Source organism: Excalfactoria chinensis, chromosome 2 (assembly GCF_039878825.1).
Source record: "Excalfactoria chinensis isolate bCotChi1 chromosome 2, bCotChi1.hap2, whole genome shotgun sequence".
Classification (NCBI taxonomy): Eukaryota; Metazoa; Chordata; class Aves; order Galliformes; family Phasianidae; genus Excalfactoria; species Excalfactoria chinensis.
The window spans coordinates 85815187-85837413 of record NC_092826.1 but is presented as its reverse complement, the minus strand read 5'-3'; the positions used below and the strand labels follow the sequence as shown (position 1 = coordinate 85837413).

General features: G+C 37.5%; 1 protein-coding gene across 2 annotated transcripts in view; it reads right to left on the bottom strand.

The window, feature by feature from the left end:
- CDKAL1 (CDKAL1 threonylcarbamoyladenosine tRNA methylthiotransferase) overlaps window positions 1-22227 on the bottom strand; it is a 344063-nt gene that overhangs the window by 130862 nt on the left and 190974 nt on the right. For both annotated transcript variants that reach the window (XM_072328453.1, XM_072328454.1), the window contains exon 10: window positions 5327-5493. In XM_072328453.1, coding sequence (XP_072184554.1) covers window positions 5327-5493 — 167 coding nt within the window. The remainder of the gene's footprint in view (window positions 1-5326; window positions 5494-22227) is intronic.

Genomic DNA, 22227 nt, shown 5'->3' with positions numbered 1-22227 from the left:
TGATTGCACTCACTATGCATTATATCAAAATTTTCTTAATATTTTGCACAACTTTAAAAAACTACAAAGTTCCCAAAATTTTTTTCTTTGCAAGCAAGAAATTCAAACTGGAAAATATGTGACTGATGCTCATCCCAAAAATGTCTATGCTAAACACGTTTAAGTATAGAACGAGCCATTACCACCATACGTATTTACTGAATTAAAACCTAAAAGTATTAACTGGTATCTAAACATACCTTCACAAGTACAACTATGATTTACATGAGATAATAGCAAACATCTTGTTATTTCATGAAACAACAAACGTCTTTGAGGACAGAGATGCACTTCCCTGACAGTAATATCTGAAGGCACTGTGTATGCCCAGTATTTTAAATCACAGAATCACCAAGGTTGGAAAAGACCTGTAACATCATCTAGTTCAACCATCCACCTACAATCAGTATTGTCCCACTAAAACATGACCCTTCATACAACATCTAAACGTTTCCTGAACACTTCATGTTCAAGACACAGTGACTCAACCACTTCCCTGGGAAGCCCATTCCAGTGCCTGACCACATTTTCAGAAAGGAAATTTTTCCTAATATCCAACCTGAACCTCCTCTGGTGCTACTTGAGGCTACCCCCACTAGTCCTGTCACTAGTTATGCAGAAGAAGTCAACCCCCAGCTCACCACAACCTCTCTTCAGGTAGTTATAGAGAGCAATAAAGTCTCCCCTCAGCCTCCCCTTCTCCAGACTAAACAATCCTTGCTCTCTCAGCCACTCCTCGTAAGTCCTGTGCTCCAGACACATCACAGCCTCATTACCCTTCTCTGGACACACTCCAAGGCCTCCATGTCTTTCTTGTAGTGAAGGGCTCAAAACTAAACACAATGCTTGATGTGTGGCCTCATCAGGAATGAGTACAGAGGGACAATCACCTCATATAAAACCTGAAACTGACTCCCCATCTTTAATAAACTTGAGTTTGAATGAAACCAAATCCAGGCCCCCAAATTTCTCAAGCCAAGAATGAAGACAGTGACAAATCCACACCACTTACCTTTAACTTCTCCTCTGCTCTAATCCTACAGCTCCTGGTCTAGGCAAAACTGTCCTCTTCCTTCCCCCATGCCAGCCTCCCAGCATCAGCCAGAGAATCAGCAGAGCTGCTGTTACACAGCTTTTTGCTGACTGCCTATCAGATCCAGAGGCAGAAGAAACACTCCTATGATAAATCAGTCACATTTCTGTTCTGCTTTTGTTTCCAGGGAACCGATGAATGAGTGTGGGCACTACACTAATAATTCGAGACTCAAAGGGCCACAACCCAGCCACAAACTTGGGCATACAGTGCTATGGAAACACTGTCATCAGCTTCATCAGATCTCTAATCAAAACCCTATCAACTGTATGGTTTTCAGGCAGACGATATCTAAGAGTACGTTTATGAAATAATTTTCTTTCTTGGCATGGTGGTGAGAAATGAAGAGCTCATAATCACTTTTTGACACCTGCAAATAAATTTCCATCTCTAAATAGCTTAATAGGCAGCTTATCAAAAAGCAAACTAAGAATCTTTTGGTGAAGGAGCATGCTATTCCAAATAACTACAGAAAATTAAATATAGTATGAAAAAAAATCCTGTGATTTTAGCCAAAGGATACAAACTACTTTTTTGACAGCCACCAAGTCACCTCTTTATGTGTAGCTGAGGTTCCCCAAATCCAGATTCACAACAAAAACAATAAATGCAAGGCATTTTTCAAAGGACCAAGATGTGAGGCAAGGTCAGCCAAAACACCCAACTCAAAATATCTCCCCACACTTATGTTTTTAAGGCACTAGAACAGTAACTGCAACTTATGCTCCAGCTGCATATGAAATGATACATTTTTAATTTTTAGTCTTTTATTACATTATCAGTTCTTCTGTTCACAGGAAAAACTGCTTCCTTGTTCACTGAGCACATTATCATTGCCACTGTTAAATCACAGATTTTTGTTCCTATTGCAGCTACACCATCTACAACTCTGCATTCATCTAAACATCTCTGTTCTTTTTATTTACCATCTCCTTCCATGCAGACAAGTGAAAGGCACAGGGACTCTAGCAAAGAGCAGAAGAAATATATGAATTCCAAGCACACAATTAAGCAAGTGACCTGATGTTTTCAATTATCAGAGAGTAAAATTCAGGGCTATCAGGGCTATTGGAAGGAAAATAGAAGGGAAATAGCTATATATGAAATGTCCTAAAATTGACATTCAAGTAAAAAAAGAAAAAAAAAAAAAAAAAAGAAAAAAAAAGCAGTTCTAGTGATAATGGAATTTATACATTACTAATTAACATCTAAAATGCATAGATGCATAGAAAGTCTTTGAAAACTGGTAGTTTTAAAACACTTAAGGCTCAGAGTGTTATTGGACAAAACAGAAGTCATACAAACTGTTAGTTTGGGAGATTACAAGAATAATAGACAAAGTTGGAAAAACATCTCATTAGAGGCTAAGATTCAATAGATTTGGCACAAATTGCATGTGAAGCAAAATTGTAAATGTAGCTGCATCTGTAACTCAGTCCAGATCTTAACATGAATTCATGCTTTTACATGACAACTGCTATTCTATGTCACTTATCAGACATGTTCTTTAATAAAGTGAACTAAACCCTTGAACAGCAGATGCATACATACAGTTGTGTGCAAATGCTGCAAATTTCTAATTTCTAAAAAGGATGAATGGGACTGGAAGAATTTTTTTTCCTTTTATTGGACACACACAATAAATAAATACATTTTCCCACAATCTTTTTTTTCTCCTCAGAAAGCCAAGCACTACCTTAATTAGCAACATACTATAACAAATTAAATTAAAGCAAATGTAGCACCTTTTTAAAACAGTTAATGGAAGATGTTTATAACCCATAAAATAGCTTGATAGCTTTCTTAGCAGATAACAGAGCTACATCTGGGTTTTATCCTAATCAACTGACATGAAGGCTAATGAACTTCTCATTTAATTCTTTTGTTTTTAAAATAAATCATAGTATTACTCTTTCCTCAACTGGAAACTTAAAAGCACATTCCCCATAAAAGGTTTATTTTGTCTGGTAAAAATGTATACAGGAGACTGCCCAACATTCCAGAGCGATCCTTCATAGATACAAGCTCAGAAAAGGGGAGTGGACAGAAAAGCAGAAGGTAAAATAACTTTTACAAATTCAGGTCGACAAATTATCGGAATTATTTCACCAAATTACAAGCTGCAGAACTTTTGGGCATACATTGAAAACATAAATATGAGTAAAACATTCCTCAAAAACAATATATAGACTGGAAATAGTATGTAACTTAAGAGAACAGGCAACAGCAGATGTTGCTGTCATACTAACAGTTAGTACTGTGTACACAGAATGCATGTTCTGTAAAGCAACATCAAAAATGTACATTTTCAGGTCTTTCTGAATCCCCATTGGTCCATTTTTAATAAGATCAGAGTCCTTTCCTAAATAAAAGTAAGTTCAAGGACAGTCCAAACTACTGCACTGTGTAGAAAAATGAGAAAACCAAAGGCTACAGACCATAAATCAAATAACTCACAGATTAGTGAAACACTTACAGTAAGACAACTACTGACTGAAGGAATGTATCAGGGTTTCTCTGAAAGTAATGCCTCCTATTTCACTATGTTGGCCAACGATATCAGAGACAGACAGTGGTATGGAAGCAGAAGTTAAATCTTCCTGACAGTATTCTGTCACATTTTGTTGCCCTGTGACAGACGGCAGCAGAGGGGCAGTCCGACAAAACGGCATCTGACATGCAAGTGTGCATGAAGCAAAGGAGTACAGTTGAAATAATCCATGTGGAACACATTACACTGATTGACATTCATCAACACTTGCTGAATGCTGATAGAGACCAAACAGTGGATGTGAGCACAGTGAGGCAGTGGTGATGCGTTTCAGCAGTGGTGACAGCAACAACAGGTCACCTCTGCTTGTGCAGACCGTTATGAGTGCAGCATGTAGTCTCTTGCTTAAGGCAGGCAAAAATGCTTAGCTAATAGTGGTGACTAGTGTTTTACAGGTGAGAATTTTATCTATCAAGCAGTGTTACTGGATCTGTTATTGTTTCCATCAAAATAAATAGGAGGTATTACTTTCATAGTGACCTATGTAAAACACCTTCTGCCTTGCCCAGCTTTTATCAAAATTAAGATGAATGTAGTGCACCTCAGCTGGGGAGGACAGTTGTTTTAATCAGTTGCTAGAAACAAGAAAAGAAAATCCCTCCGGGAGTACTCACAAGTTGTGCAGCAGGGACAAAAGCAGCAGTCTATACCAAAACACTTTTTATAACACGAGTTAAAACGAAAACCAAGACAGTGAAAATTAATAGCAGCCTTGTTTGCTTTTGCATAAGATGCTTATTGAAGAAGAAAAAGCTGTACAACCAAACAACTTCCTAAAGATTTTAATTCAGATTGTTTTTGAGGCTCTGTCTAACTGAAGTGCATGTTAAGCTAAAGAATAAAAGAAGGGACGAGAAGTTCTCTGAGTACTGCATTCTTTAGCTCTTGAAGTGAAAAACTGTTCACTCCTACCAAGATAAGATTCCTTACTTCAGGAGGGAAGTAAGAAAAGCAGCACAGACAACAGTTATTTTGTCTGCATAGAACTGACACACAAGGCTACAAAATTTACTTTAAATGACAACCTTTGTTCTAGACAGAATCTAACCAAACCAATCCATGTTTGAGACCAAGCTCAGTTTGTGCTTCACATATACAGTACTCTTGTTGTTCACATTGTTTCTGATCTGATGGAACTACTTTGTTGTTTTTCTTATGCAGATACATACTTAAAATTACCATTTTTTAATCACGGAAGCTCTCCATACACTCAGAATAGCATCTGACATAGGGATACGAACATCTTGTTCTGCAAGGCCTGCTTACAGTGTTTCTGGAAACATTCATCTGAGATGTAACAGGAAGAAAACTTTAATCCAAGAGTCCATTGCCTGCTAATGACATTTGCTTTAGTTCTTGAAAACAGAGGACACGTACAGAAGCCAAGCATCACTATAATAAAGCTCCATAGGTCAGGGACCTCAGCAATATTATCATTTCAAAATGATTTGAATATCTTATTATCTAGATAACTTGCTGTGTCAGGCAAATGGCTTAACCCTATTAGTGCAATTCTATAAATTTACTTACAGTCTGTAAATTTTTTAAGCTACCACTTAAAATAAAATGCATTATATACAAGGTTCCACACTGACTCCATCAATAAATGTCTAATGTATAAATAATTTTCTTTCCTTCCTTACCTCCAGATGCTCTAAAATATAGGGAGGATTTGTCATGCCAAGCCTCAGCATAGCTCCCTCAGGAATAGCTTCAACCAGCTTCCACAGAAGCGTAGGGAGGTCTGTGCCAATGTCTCTGCCATAAGCCCCCGTGTCTTCACTGGTCAGCCATATCTCACAAACACCCTCTGTGAATAAAAGATGGAGATAATTAACAGATCTGTTTTAGAGCTGTTTATTTTATCATACAGCTGCTCACTCTTTTTAATGCAGGATTTCACGAGGCCATTATGCAGCCAGACTAGGTTTTCAATTGTAAGGGGGAGGGAAGGAAGGAAGGCTTATCCCATGGGTAGCAGTGGGTTATTAAGTTCATTTTATGAGCACAAGAGTGCTACAACAATGCTGTAAATTATCATTGCCATGGAGTGATTAACATTCACAGCCAATGACTAATTCTGTGTTGCCTCTACAGCAAGTCAGTCACGTCTAGTACTCTGCTCTATTTTTCAAACCTAATTCATTAAACATTGCAAGCAACATTACCCAAGCAAAGAGTTTGCACTAATGGTTGTTACTAGCAGTCAACTTATTAACTGGTAAGCTTCCAATAAACAAAAACAGCTCTAAAGAATAATGACTAACAGTCCTCTTAGAATAACTGCTAAAATTCTTTCAATGAGAAAATACAATATATTAAGGTTGTATTTAAAAAGTTAGTCACCACTACCTGACAAAGTGAGAGTGTTGAAAAGCCTGTTTCCAGGCTGTTCATACTTTATTTTCCACCAGTCGGGGCCTTGGAAAGTCATATATTTGATTTGTATTGCAAAGAGTAGCAACCTCAAAAACTGAAATTTGGCAATAATATCCTCTTGCTTAAAGAGGGGAAATGTTGCACCACCCTTTAATAATGGCTGAAAGCAACAAGGTTTCATGCAGCCACTTCCATCAGTCTGCCCAGCTCCCACCTTTTTAATAATGCATCCACCCCCTCCCCCTCGCTGCCCCAAAGCAAGAAATAAGCCATCGAAAATAGGCTGGATGAGAGCAAGATCCTGTGATTCCCAGTAAGAAAAGTTAGCATTAACTCACTGAGGGGTTGGATTTCTAATAAAAACAATGAACCAGTAAACAAAACCATCTGGAACACCACAACCATCCTTCAAAGCAATCATGAAGCATCAAAGCACTCTCTGGACAAGTAGAGAAAGTATCATAAAATATGAATTTTTATAGTATGAAAATATTTTTCAGATGAGGAAAATACAAAGAACTACAGAGAATCAAATCAAATAAAAAGAGGTATTTTATCTCTTTAATAACAAATTTTACAAAAATGGAAGCTTTCACCATGGACAGCAGATGGATGATAAAGGTTGACAGCAGCTACATCAAGCAAAGATAATTCTGTTAGGATAGAAAAGTTCTCACAGTGATTCATTAATTACAACTGAAAACACTGACAAATTAAAGGTAAACTAAGAAACTCACAACTTTCTAAGATTTTAAGCTTTAAGAATGAGACAGATGCATAGCTCTGGTCATGTAGGAGCCTAGTGGCAAGTATTGAAGCAGTGCCCTCTGGTTATCCAACTTTCCATCAGTGCTTCGCAGCCACATTTGAGTACAGCTGTCCAGTTCCTGATCAAATACACTGAACTTGTCTACACATACAGTCACACACTGGGTTCCACTGTGGTTGTTAATCATTTTAGAACTGCATTCAGAACAGACAGTACAATGTTATAAAACGTATTCTGAGATTTGCTTGTCCTACATTTTCCAGAGTTACAGTGAAAAAAAACCAACAACCCACAAGTGAATTATTGTTCACCCACATTTTAGAAATAAGTGCAACACAAATGATATAAATGATGGCTAACATCCTGTTGTATTTTTTATATCAGCTTCCAATAGCTATCATAACACTACAAAACAGTAATTCACTTGCTGTTTTTCTATTGAAATAGCATAAATCTCACTTCTAAGCTTTCATCTGGATAGAAATGGAAATAACATTCAGGTGGAAAACAACAGTGAGGTTTTAAAGTGAGGTGGGGACCATTAGCACCCTGGTGGGCTGAAACTTCAAACTAAATCACGTGAAGAGGAAGCAGCTGTAATAGCAAACCAGCAACAACAAAAATAACTGTCTCGTCTGTTCTCCTATCAGGGTGTTGAACAATAAGCAGTGGGAGTAATTCATGCTGAGAGAGCCAAGGATGAAGTCTCAATGAGAGGAGGAGGGGAAGAGCACCTGTATTTTAGAGAGCTCCCTTCCCAATTTCAGGCTGACATAATGAATCTTCCCATATTTAAAGATGCTGTATTTACAAAAAGAGTAAGTGAACTGCATGAACAACTATGGCAATACGGGCTTGGTGGCAGATATTGCTGAGCTGTTTATTCTAGTCCTTTACATTCTGAGTTTAAGAGTCTCAAACTGAGCAATCTATTGTTTTATCATAGATTCCCCAGTCTTCTTAATAATGGGGAAAATCCCTTCCTTTTTCCACTCAGCCCTCTGCCCCTCTGCACTACAGCTGTATGTAGAAAGCTATTCAAATCCAGTGTCTAATTGTATACAGCATTTTATTCCTACTCTTCTGCAGTGAGCCTGACCAGCTCATACACCATTCTGTTATTTGATAATTTTGGTGCTAATAAAAGCAAGCTGATTTTGTAAACAAGAAAATTGATCCAGCCTGCAGAGACTGGATGTGCAAACTCGGAGAGTTTGTTACATTATTAAGGTCAATTATCATTATATTCAAGTAATTACATGTCTGTCTTTGGTCACAGTGCACAGTTTATTCCTCATTCTGCCATCACCACCCAGCACAAGAGTAACCTCAACAGCTGGATCCCAATCTGCACTCTGTTGTAACTGGAGATGACTGAGAATAAAAATGTTGGAAAACAAGATGTTTCCAAGTAAATACAGGAAGTTCTGAACCAACTCTTTCTCCAACATCTCATTATAAAAAATAATCATTGCAGATTATCTGAAACACACTTTAACTTAGTTTTTCTAGAGAAGTCTAAACAATCCCTATAAAAGGAAGAAATCCTACAGTTGTGACTTTAAATATGTTTCTGTTTTAGAGACCACCTGAAATGACTTATTTCTTTAATTTAAAAAATCTAGGCCTTTGTATTTCGCTTTATTACCATGACACGACTGAAAACACTTTTCAGCAGTAGCAGTTATTAATTTGAAGAGAAATCTACCACATCCGAAAAATTTACTTCAATCTACAAAACTGTCAAAAGATTTTAAAATATCAGACACTGATCCTACTGATTTTTTTTTTTTTATTTGTTGGCCTACAGTTTAATTTCTCTGCAGGCTGCTATGGTGGGAGATAGCCAGTTCTGACCTTCTTGCTATTCCACGTACATTTAATAATATAATAAAGTCCTAGAATGGCATGGGTTGGAACGGACTTGAAAGATCATCCAGTTCCAATACCCCTGCCATGGGTAGGGTTACCAACCAGTAGATCAGGTTGCCCTGGACCCCATCCAACCTGGTCTTGAATGCCTCCAGGGGTGAAGCATCCACAACTTGCATTTCACAACCTCACCGCCCTCTCAGTAATAAATTTTCTACCAAAATGTAATCTGAATCTTCCCTCTTTAGATTAAGACCGTTCCCCCTTGTCCAATCCCTATCTGCTCACATAAAAAGTTGGTCTCTCTCCTGATTACATGCTCCTTCTAAGTACTAGAAGGCTGCAGCATGGTCTCCCTGGAGCCTTCTCCAGTCCAAAGAAGCCAAGCTTCCTCAGTCTTTCTCCACAAAACAGCTGCCCCAGCCCTCTGAAAGCTTTTGTGACTCTCTTCAGTGGATCAGCATCTTTCTTCTGCTGGGGGCCTCAGGCTTCAACACAGTACTCCTGATGGAGCCTCACAATGTCATAGTAGAGGGGGACAATTCCCTCCTTCTTCCTGCTGGCCACCCTTCTGATGCAACCCAGGATACTGTTGGCCATCCAGGCTGAAAGCACACATTGATGGTTCATGTCAAGCTTTTCATCCATCTCTGCAGGGCTCCTCTCAGTGAGCTCTCCTTCCAGTTCCTACACGTACCTGGGATTGCCTCAACCTAGGTGCAGTATCTTGCCCTTGCCCTTGTTAAACTTCATTAGGTTCACATGGGCCCACTTCTCTAGTTTGTTCACATCCCTTTAGATGTCATTCCTTCCTTCTGTTGTGTCAGCTGCACCACTCACCTTGGTGTCATCAGCAAATTTGCTGAGGGTGCTCTCAATTCCACTGTCTATGTCACTGATAAAAATTTTGAAGAGCACCCATCCCAAGACAGATCCCGGGAAGACACCACTCATAACCAGCCTCCATCTGGACAAAACACCATTGGCCACAGCCCTAACCAACTCCTTATCCACAGAACAGTCCAGCCTTCAACCCCTATTTCTCCAATTCAGATAAGGATGTGGAGTGGGACCATCTTAATGACCTTGCACACATCCAGGTAGTTGCCATTCTTTTGTCCACTAATGCCATTACTCCATCACAGAAGGCCAGCAGATTTTATTTCCCTTCACTGAATTCCATGTAGTTACTGCCAATTCATTTATCCATATTGTTTAGGTCTATTAGCCCTTTCCCCTAGTTTGCCAACTACCTCTATTTGGTTTTATCACCCAACTCACTAAAAATGCACTTTATACCTTGTTCTGCACATTGTTAGTAAACATACGAGATACTGATCCCAGGATCAACAAGGAATGCCATTAGGATCTACCAGCTAGGTTTCATACCATGGATCCCCAACTGTGAGTTAGGCAGCCTAACCAGTTCTCTTGGCCACATTATCATCCACACATCCAGTCCACACCTCATCAAGGTGCAATAATATTATAGGACACTACTGTGAAGACTTTGCTAAATTCAAGTTAAAACAAAGCAAATGAAAAAACACAAAATAAACCTTCTACATTTTCCCCCTCTTCCACACAGCCAGACATCTTGAGAAGGCAGTCACATACAATTTGCCAGTAGTAAATCTACTGCAGGTGATCCCAATCATCACCTTGCCCTTCACATGCCTAGAAATACCTTTGCCCCATGAGGTTCAGCTGCCCTACAGTTCCCCTTTTCTTGGCCTTCTTGAAGGGCAATAGAAGGCATTTCCCTTTCTCCAGTCATCAGGAATTTCCTGATTGTCACGATCTGTGGATGATGAGAGAGAAAAGCATCATAATGACACAAACCTGGGTTCTCTGCAAACTTGGCTATCTCGCATTGAAGGATTATTTTTATTATTTCTGGATAGAAGGCTGCAGTAGCAAGAAGTACAGCTACGTTTCACAACTGTTTAGTTCAAGCACAAGCCTTAAAGCAGTTGTGGTTCCTGATGCCCACAAGATGACACATATATTACAGTGCTTAGGAAATGAAAACACTAACTTTCATGGTCCGCATATTTTTGAAAACAAATGTGTTTGAGAATCAATTTGAAGTGAAACACACTAGAATATTACAGAAGGAAACACAGAGGAAGACTATCATTCATTCCACACACAAAGTTACACTTCCTCCCTGTCCTCCAAACCATTAAAGGTTTGGACACGCCATTGATTCAAGATGTACAAGCTATACATTAATGTATTAATGGCATGATTTTGTTGAATGATACAAAGCCTTAACAGGAACTTCATTTAAAAATTCATTTAATATAGACATAACTTCAGTGATGAGAACAAAAAATTTTGGGCTATAGTTGCATACTCTAAACCAGTAGAATTAATCATACCTTGGACCCACTTATCTCTTCTGGTTACTACTTTCTAAGAATCCTGAAACATCTCTTGACTTCAGATTTATAAGTCATCTTACAAAAATTAAAACACGCTATTTACTTATATATGAAGTTGAAATCGGAGCTTAAAAGGAGTTTAACGCAAAAAAGCTCAAGAAGCAGTTCAAAGCTATTACAATGAAAATGTGTTAACCTTCTTAAATACTCTTGGTTTCAAACATTTTTTGCCTCAAAGGCGATGTAATGTATGGACCCAAGTCAGAGCTAGACAAAAATAAAATGATTATAATAATAATCATAATAATAAAAACTAGGACTGTTCAAAAAGATCTTTTCCTAACTAAATGAAAATTTAACAAAACCAAACCAAACCAACCAACCAACCAACCAAAAAAAAACAACAACCCACAAAACATCCAAAAAACAACAAGAAAATCATTTTGGTTTTATATAAAATAAAAAGAACAGAAACAAACCCAACACTACCCCCTCACATGAAACAAATACATACACACACTTCCCCACCACTTTTTGCATAGGTTTATTAAGGTTACTTTGGTGATTTTGAAAAAACACACCACAGAGTGGAATGAAAATCTCTGGCCCACCTATCTGTTTATTCTTTACATTCAGCTGTGTAACGTTAACGTAAGAATAGTCTACCACCCAGTTTATATTTAGATGGATGTGGAGTCTGATAGGTGTGCCATTATTAGATACTTCTAATGGCAGCTTTCCATTTCATCTTGTGTGATTACGAAATAGGAAGCTAGACAGAGATGTATTTAAGGTTTTCCTTTTCAAAAGATAGGCATCTGAAAAATGAACTGTTCAGACCATCAGCTCAGTGGATTTACCTTTTTGTTTGTTTTTTTTTCCTGAATTCATTAAACATAAGCCTCATTTGCAACAGCCAAAGCTGTATTTTCAAAGAAGTGTTACAACTGGGAGAGGGAAGCAAGAATATGAGGACTAATATCAAAAGGAAAATCTCTCCTTTTGCAGCAAACACTTCACCATCAAGGTATTCACAATGGAAGTTTTCTACCTGTGTGTGCTGCAGGGCTTAGCATTTTCACAACTTATACCAAATACTGTTTGTTTTGCTTATTTCTATGGGTATAATGATAAACAAAATAAAGTATTTTGATGAGATTAGTATCTGAAATTATTACCCTTTAATAAAAAGGCAAATCAATTCCAAATTCAACTGAACAAGAAATAAGAATACCTCTGAAAGTAATAAAGCTTAGTTAAAATGATTTATTCTTGCTATGGCATTAGAAACAAAAAATTTTTCATAATAGAATGTTCCCAATCACAAACATACAGCAGATAGGGTCAACTAATCATTAAATACTCAAGTAAGCATAACAGGCTTCTCTCTTCCACAAAGCTAACCCTTGTCCTTGCTTGTAAAATAGGTCCCATCAATCTCTGTAGGACACTCTGTTCCTAGTAGCCTGCTGCTTGAGCATAAAGCAGCAGATTTGCCCATTTTCAAGCTGTAGTGCTTCTTAGCAAAGTGGGGAGGAACAGGGGGAAGACAGGTAACAGTACAATAAGTCAGTTGCTGCTGCAAACAGCATGATGGCTGAACTTATCATGAGCCCAGTTTTATTCTGCTAGGGCAAGAGAGACTCAAAAAGGCATCAAGACAGACAGATAATAGCTCCGTGTTCACAATGCAGCATTACGCACCTTGCTTTCAATGAGGAAATTAATGTTACTATACATTATCTTCCATTATCATTCCGTTATCTTCCAGTACAAAACCATTTCCCCTCATCCTGCTGCTACATGACTTTCTAAAAAGTCTCTCCACAGCTTCCTTGGAAACCTTCAGGTACTGGAAGCCCACTATGAGGTCTCCTTGGAGCTTTCTCTTCTCCAGGATGAAGAGCCCCAACTCTCAGCCTGTCCCCACAGGGGAGATGCTCCAGCACTCTGATCATCTCCATGACCCTCCTCTGGACCCACTCAAAAAATTCCACATCTTTGTGCTGGGGACTCCAGAACTGGACACAGTACTCCAGGTGGAGTCTCATGAAAGCAGAGTAGAGGGGAAGAATCACAACTTTTGCCTAAGTCTTATGCATACTAATGATCAGAGACAGAAATAGCTAAATCAGTTGTTTGTTGAATCAAGAACACCATTAAAGAAGTCACTCCAATGGTACATAACTGTACATGTATCAAGAAATTAAAGCAATGGAGATCTAAAGCTGCTGGTTGATAGCAGGCTCAGCATGAACCAGCAGTTTAGTCTGGCAACCAAAGGTGCAAACTGCATCCTGGGCTGCATTAAACACAACTCAGCCAGATGGCCAGAAGAGGCAGTTATCACACTGTATTTAGCAATGATGCAGCCTCACATTGAGCATTGGGTGCAGTTCTCAGCTCCACAGAATAACAAGATTGTTAAGGTCCTTGAAAGCTTTGAGAGGAAGCACCAAAGGCAGTAACAGAGCTGGCAGGCACGTCCTGTGATGAATGGCTGAGGGCACTGTCCAGCCTGGAGAACAGGATGCCCAGAGGGATAGGCTTCGTAGAAAGGTGGTTGATGCTCCATGCTTGTCAAAAGGCATGTGGACAGTGCCCTCAATAACATGCTTTATCTTTTAGTTACCCCCAAAGAGATCAGGCAGTTGAATTGGACTCAGTCTTTGCAGGCTGATTCCAACTGAATTGTTCTATTCTTTTTGACAACATTTGCATGAAGGGACTTAAACACAAAGGAATGCTATTTCATTATGAATGCTAAACTATTATGATTTAGAATTGTTCTTTAGTCTTGTATATAATAAACAGATAGGTAGGCCCATGAAATGTGGAATTACTATTCTCAGTTCTATGCTTCACACTTTGAGAGCTACTGATATGCTCCTGTTGGCCATGTACTATAAGCAAATAGAGAGGGCACTCTACCCTCCCCCAGTCTAGCACTCTTAATAAAGATAAATAAATAAATAAATACTCTTCAGCTACTGAAAAGGCAATATTTCCCCCATAAAAAAACTAAAGAATTAAAATATATCATTTATATGCTATTTCTGAAACACAAATGAGAAATCTATTTGAAACTCTGTACTGAAAAAGACAGATATGAGATTTTGTTTATGACTTAGAAATTCACTTGAAAAAAGAAAGGGTAACGTGTCACTCATTATAACATAAGTTCTCCATTTAAAAATGAAAACATAGGCTATCAGTCTGTTGCAGATGAAGCATTAGATGCAAATGGTCACATGCTGCACAAATTCACATACATAGTCGTGAGCTGTAGGCATTTTCTATGACATTACAGGATGCAGTGCTAATTAATGGAGGCTTTTACTGAATAGCCATCTTTGTAGTGCTAATTTAAACAATGTTTTTATGGAAACTGATTAATTCTCTGGAAGTAACATGCCATATCAAGTTTCAACAATTCAATATATTTGTAGCCAAGCTAAATAATAATCAGAATGAGTTTAGAAAGAGAATAGCTTACAGATTCTACAATAGCAGCTTGAACACAAGCTACAGGATGTGGTAGAATCATTTTACATGGGAACTTGCTCTCCAGAAATCATTCTCCAGCCCAAATTTCCTGTGTTTTTGAGAGCCAGAGCCCATAATGTTCTCTCATTCAAAGTTTCTGACTTCTTTTTTTTTTTTTAATAGATTAATAACAGTAGAAAGAAGCCATGTTTTGGACATCTACACATGACATATTTAAAATTACTTGAAAACTAGTATGAAATAATTCGAGTTAAAGCAAAACACTGAAATTTGAAAATATGATTAAAGCAAAAAAAAAAAAAAATTGATAAAAGTTTGCCTCCAACTTTGACTGAAAATATTAACAATAATGAATTATCTCTGACCTGTTACATACCCCAAGACGAAGGCAGAAATCTTAAAATCTCCTGTGTTCTGATCAAACAAAAATATAATTAAGTACCACCATCATAAATGACAAACACTAGTGCTGAAGAATGTTTAGCAATTAAACTATCAGCAAAGATATAAGACCAGGAATGATACAGAATACTTCTGTATTTATTAAAAAGGCCCTTCTCTATATGAAGCAGTTATAGAGACCAAACAGTAAATGTGAGCCCAGAGAGGTGGTGGCGGGTGTACTTTAGCAGAGGCAACAGTGATAGTTGGTCATTTCTGCTAGTGTAGATTGATGCAAGCATTGCATATGGTCTGTTTTTCATAACTTGTGAAAATGTATAGCTAATGTTAGTGGCTGTGTTGAAAAATAGTGTTCTGTAGCTCAGAATTTGCTCTATCAAATAGATTTATTGGGCTCTTTGTATCTGCTGTAGTTTCCATGGAAATATATAGGAGGCATTACTTTTGGAGTGACCAACATAGAACACTTGTATAATGCCAGTAATGGAGTTTCCCCGATTCTAAGTTTATTTAAGTATATCTACTGAATTTTCACCAAGGACACAGCAGGTCTATCCACCTTAATCTAAAGTTATATAAAACATTCAGCGACACACCAACAAAATACATCATAATCAAAATGCAATTAAAAATCTGTTGGAGATATCCACGGGAAGGTCAAAGTGAAATCATTCATGAGTTTTAAAGGATATTAATGTTTTTTCCTCACGCAGACTAATGCCCATTAAGGTCTCTATCAAAAGAATATTCAAAGTGCAATCACTTGATACTTTCAAAACTAGAAGTCAAACAATAGTTTGGTTGCTCAGAAAGAAAAAGGCTGTTATTTCTCCTTTAAGGAAACACTAAGCAGATGACACTGGAATAAAAAAAGTAACACTTTGGAAATGTGTCAAAATAAGTTAGTAATATCCTCGTCTGTTAAGTAATTTCTCTTTAAATGTTTAGTACATAACTACAAGTCTTATACAATCTTGCCTCTGTCTTCATTAAAAAAGAAAAAGCGTAATGATTTTGAGATAACATGCTGAAAAGCACAACTCATCAATGTAGTCCGAGGGAAAAAATTATGAAGGTACTGAACTGTACAAATCTTCTAACAGCTGCTCATCTGCATTAACTGCTAGGAAACCATCGTTACAGATAACCTGAAAGCCTTAAAGATTTTGCCTTAGAAGATTTATTTATTTATTTGTTTGTTTTTAAGGAGGTTTTTTTAATACTGAGATCACATTTCCCTTCAAAGGATACCTGTGTTCTCAAACAGTGCTTCTTTACATAGCAGTTCTAATGTTGAAGTGTAAAAGTACCAGCTTTTTGGTGCCTAGGGAGACAATATTTACTTCACTTTGGAAAGCAGAGAAAAGTTAAAGGCAGGCTGGGTTCCAAATTCTGGCAGCGATGCACACATGTGCTAGAGGAACACACCAGAACTGTGACAGGAACACACAGAATACCACAGCAGCTAGGGTGAATGATGTAGTTCATCTGGTACAGCACTCCAGCCAATGACCATTGTTAATGGGATGTTTGAAGGGACACAGAAAAATCAGTCTGCAGAAAAATCCCTCAGGCAGCAGCAGTTTAGTCAGTCTTACAGAAAATCCTCATGTGTCAAGAACAGAAAGAAAATTCCTTTGAACAATATACCAACCTTGTATGTCTGCTCTGAATGAGCACAAAACTCTTGTTCATTCTCTCACTAGCAATTCTTATTAACAGTAAATGATTGTATTGAATATCATTACAGAAGCAGCAATCAAAGCTGATATTAAAAAGACAGTTGCTTGTTTCAGGGTTTTCAACAGTTTTCATCAGTTCTGAGTTTCAGGGTGAAGAGCCAAAAGTATCGAGTGAGGTTTCTCTTTGGTTGTCACTACTATGCCTAAGTTTTACTACTAATTAAAATATAACATGTTCAGTATTTCAAAACTTACAAAAATATTAGCAGAGCATTTCAATGGTTGATCCATTTAACAGCAACACCGCAATCAAGTCATAGAACTCTGCAACTACTACGGGGCAGAATTCCACGCATAAATAAATCACCTTTGAAGGAGCTTAAATAGTTTTCTTTCAGGGCACTCTGGACTCTGAAAATAAATTCTAACCTTAACTTTATAGAGGAGTCACAAATCAATTACAAATGCTATTGAAGAATGTTCTCCATTTTTTTTTCTGAAAGAAATACGATGCAATAGTTAAGAAGTATCGCTTTGCATATGTTTATATTTTCTTATAGTGATAGGTGGCAAATAATTTTACAGAACATTTTTAATAAAAATGTCAAAATTCATACACTAAGTTGGATAAAGGAAAATCCATAGAATTCACTATGAAGTCATTAAGCATTTAACCCAAAGCACAGCTAACAACGACGTATACTATCACAAACTCTTCTCAACTGCAGAGGAAACATGCTCTATTTACACTTAGCACTTGCAATTTCATATTAAAACAAGCTTTAACAAAGTTAGAAACAGAAGGAAACCCAACAGAGGGTCTGTTCTTCCCTTATTTTAGAGGTGGAAAAAGCATCATTTCTTAAGTAATATATTTTAGCTGCCAATAATTTCCATTTAGTAACAGGAGATCCAGACCAGTGGCACACGTTTGAATTTCCAAACAATTTATTAAAGGCTCACAGAGACTCCTAAGTCAGCGTAGCATAATTTCTTTGTCCCTACAAAACAAATTAAGAAATAAAAAGGCTCTTTGAGCTTAACTTATTTTCAGAAATACTCTTTTCTGTTATTTCCTCCCTCCTATCTCTGCCCTCAAGTGAAATACAAAAAGCAGTGACCTATTTCAACATTTTTCCTCAAAGGGAAATGAAAAGCATGTAGTAAGTTCTATATAAAGATCAGATGATCAGATATAGTATAAGAATAAAAAGAAACAAACACACAGAATGAAAACATTTCCAATGTTCCTACAGTGAACTCTAGGCATACCTGCACTATCTCAGCTTTTATACAGAGTGATGGAGGCCCACACATGGGAAATAAACATTTTAAGAATGAACCTGAACACATGAATGCAAACGAAAATCAGAAGAACTGACTGGGCTGAATAACGATTACAGTATTAACTACAGATCTGAAGCAAAAAATAAACTGAAACGTCTTAGAAAAAAAAAAAATCTTCCAAGGGAAACATATTCCTTTCTTCCTGTCAATAAATAAATAAATAAATCAGAAATTGTCCTGGGATTACAATGAAATTTCCCTTCATTTGATTACATTTCTAAGTACTACGTCAACAGGGGTTTTGATGGCAGTCTTACAAGGCACTAGTTAAAAATCAATCACATTGACCAACAGCAATACAGAACAACAGAGAAATTGTGAGCTTATACACTTCCTAGGCAATCCCTGTTTTGCATTTAGTAAGAATTGACTCACTAGAACCCATTACTGCTACCGAATCCTCCCATTCTAGAGCCCAGTGTGGACTTGAACCCCTTACGCTTATATTTAAGAAATAAACCTTGAATCAGGATACCTAAGAAAACAAGCTTTACACCATCATGCTGTGCACATATCGTTCTATACCAGCAACAATCCAACTCACTGACTAGTTTCTACCAAAACTGACAGAAAACTGGAAATCTCACTGGTGGTAAGCTTCCACAGGACTCAGGAATACAAGTCAGTAGGTGAGGAAGCACAGTCTGATGTGGTGTCCCAAGTAAGGGCAGGCAGAGCTCAGCCACAGTCACAGGAGTAACCAAATGGAGTCACCACAGGGCACCAAGCTTTAAGACAGCAGGCATCTATCACATTGCAAAAGAGCAGGTCTTACATATAATAAACATTAAGTAGGTAAAAAGAACAGGCTCCTAGGAAGTTCAACTTGTAATTACAGTTACTTGACCAACAATTTTAGTCTACTATTTTAACACCTAAATAAAAGCATGTGACAATAATCAATAGCATGAGACAGTTAAATAATTCTCTTTCTTCAGGTCATTAATATTCTTTAGCACTAGGCCTCCAAGCAATTCATCACACCATATGCCTGAATGCATGCCACTGGAGCAATAGTTTTTCTGCACATTCTCTCTGTGTACGTTTCTATGCATGAGAGAACAAATATTGAGACTATCTGACAGTCTCCGTTTTATTTTCCTGGTCTGTTCCAACACATTTAACCACAATGCCCATCTCTTCTCTTTCCTCCCCTTCAACCTGCCCTGTCAATGACCTTAAACCCAATTTAAATGAAGCACCTTCTGCCAGTAATGAGAAATAATTCAGCCTCGGTGATGGTTTGTTAAAGCCTCCCTTATAAAAGAAATCACACACATCTTTTCAATCATCTTGAATCATACGAGGGCTTTGGGGCTTCAAAAATCATTCACTAGTGATGTTAGGGAGGCCAGACATAAGTTGAAGTTTAAAGCTAAATCATTTACTTGCTCCAGCCCTTAATTATAAATATAACATAAGGGAGCCATAGCCTGAGCAATTTCTATGCTGCAGTTTGAAAATAAGGATAAGTTCTGTGGCTCCGCCAGATTAAGAGGAAGGATTTAATCATTCTACCCGCTGCATGTTAATACATTTTTTCTTCTCATGCTCTGTAGAAAAGCACGCCAGATATATGAAATCAGCAGTTTAAATTCACCTGTAAATAACTCAAATAAGGACATTCAGTATCAAACTTTTCCCAAGTACTCTGAATTGATTACAGTCAGATCTCCAGATGGATTCAGGCTTGCAGCTCCTGATGATTTCCTACAGCATTAATCTTTACAAAGGTATTTAAACACCTCTTGGCTTGTTTTGGCTTGGTATATGAGAACAGGAAACGTGGTTAGTACATTTTGCATGGATTCTGTAATTATTTAACTTTACATGAGAGCTTCTGTTAGCTTTTGCATTTATTCTGATCAGTGAAACAGAAAGATAACGAAAGACCTAAATCCTGTATAAGATGAAAAAAAAAACAACCAAAAAAACATGCAAAATTAGACTATGCTTTAGCCTGGATAAACAAGTTAACAAGCAACTATCACAATGTAAGAAGCATTATTGCTTTAACGGAGAATTCTTATGGAAGTGTCTATTTCATTAGAAACAGGATCATAAAACAAAAAGCTCTGTGCTGCTAGACACAAACTGCATTGTGTCTTGCAGGAGTGTCAAGCCTTGGCAAACAGCCAGGTGCTGAAACACCGCCAGGCACATCAGATATATATTAACGCAGGATAATCTGTAAGAAAAGCATTCTTTCATAAACATTTTTTTTCTGTGTAAAACCATCAATCAACTTCCTAGCTGAGCACCATGTGGCTCAGCTTAAGAGATCCTCAAAAATGCTTCAGTGTCTATAAACCGCCGACTTATTTCAGAGACGAGGTGCCCTTCGGTGCCCATTGTCCTAAGTATTTGCCCAAGTTATTTGGCTGGCTGTCAGCAGCTAATTCTGATTTGTAACTTGGGAAACCAGCAGCAGGAGGTTGCTCAGACGTGACCAGTGTCATCCTCGCACCGATTAGGCAAGGTGCAGACTGCCAATCAAGAGTGATTTGCGCTTCTAGGAACTTCTTTTATAGTTATAAAAAATACCTTGAAGTTATTTCATAGGAACGACATGAACATATAGGACCACCTAAATATCTGCCAGAAAAAAAAAAAATCATGGAGGTGTCTTGTTATGTAGCCCAAATTAAACTGCATAGAAAGGCACAACGATACATGCTTTCTTCAAAAGTTTGACTTCCTATCAAGTACACATTGATTGACATTACAAAGGACAGGCACTGTAGCAACAGAAGAACTCAAAAAGTCTTCCAGAGGAAACTTACTACAGAAAAGTAAATTTCTGAAGTGTTTACAGAAATAGACTTGACTCTCCAGATAAATAAACAAAATACATCAAAAGAATGTTTACAGCTACTCTACAAACTATCTCTATACATAAAAGAAGCTCTACTAATATCCTGTGGAGGTAGTGAAGTCCTTCTCAAAGCATTAATCCTTGGGGATGGGATTCTTGCATGTTCAACAGGGAAAACACCATTTTCCTACACATCTGATCTTTTGAGGGGCAAAGGCTGTCAGTTTCTGATTCGAAGCACTTCACTGTCATTATTTAAAGCATATGTTCTAATTTTATAGCATATATTAACACACTGATACTTCTACATAATTTGATAAGAGTCAGAATGAGGAAATTATCATTTTTTAAATCAACAGGAGATAATATAAAGAATTTCATTATTATATAACTACCAGATGAATTCACTTACTTTAGGGTAGATGTACAATTACACAACCCACAAGCACAACTGCAGCTGTACTATGGTCATATTGAATTTCTTCACAAATGGTTCTTCAGAGAGTTACATCACACTGTGTAACACCAGCACTATTTGCTGATACCTGAATGATCTCAATAAATAAATAACATTCATCTCATGCTACAAAGAGCACTTAATTAGCCCCCTTCCAAACTGCAAACAATTCATGGCTACAGTACCCAATGAAAATACATTTATTTCAAATAGTAAATACACTTTAGAAATGAGAAAAATAAAGTCCTGTTGAAAGAGTACACTTCATCTTTCTGTTTCTATAAGTAGAGTAAGTAGGTAAATTTTCTTCTTGCCACAATTGCATCTAGCATTAAAAGTACTCTGAAAACATTGGAACAAAAGAGACATTTGATCCCAAAGCTCCATGTGATATGGAGGCGAGTTAGATTTTATTCTGGAATCATGGCATCTAGGGTCTTAGTGAAACTCCCTTCCACACTTAGGAAAAATTGTATTTATTTGTATTTATGTTAATTACATCTCCTCATATCTACATGAACTCTCACATTTGTTACTTTTATTTATTTATTTATTTTTAATGCAGCCAACATGCTGATAAGGGGAATTTAGGCAAAACAGTAAACATAGATTTCCAAGCACGTTTCGAACATCCTCCACCATAACTTACAGAGAAAGCACACAGATCACTCTGAAAGTAACACCTCCTATATAAACCCATGAAAACTACAACAGATACAAAAAGCACAGTATCACAATTTTATAGAGTAAATTGTCAGCTACAAAATGCTGTTTTTCAGCACAGTCACCACCGTTAGCTTTGCATTTTCACCAGTCACGAAAAAGGGCCTGCATGCTGTTAACATAACAGTTTGCATCAGCAGAGGTAACCCACTGCCACCACTTCTGTAACACACCACCCACTGCATCACTGTGCTCACATTCACT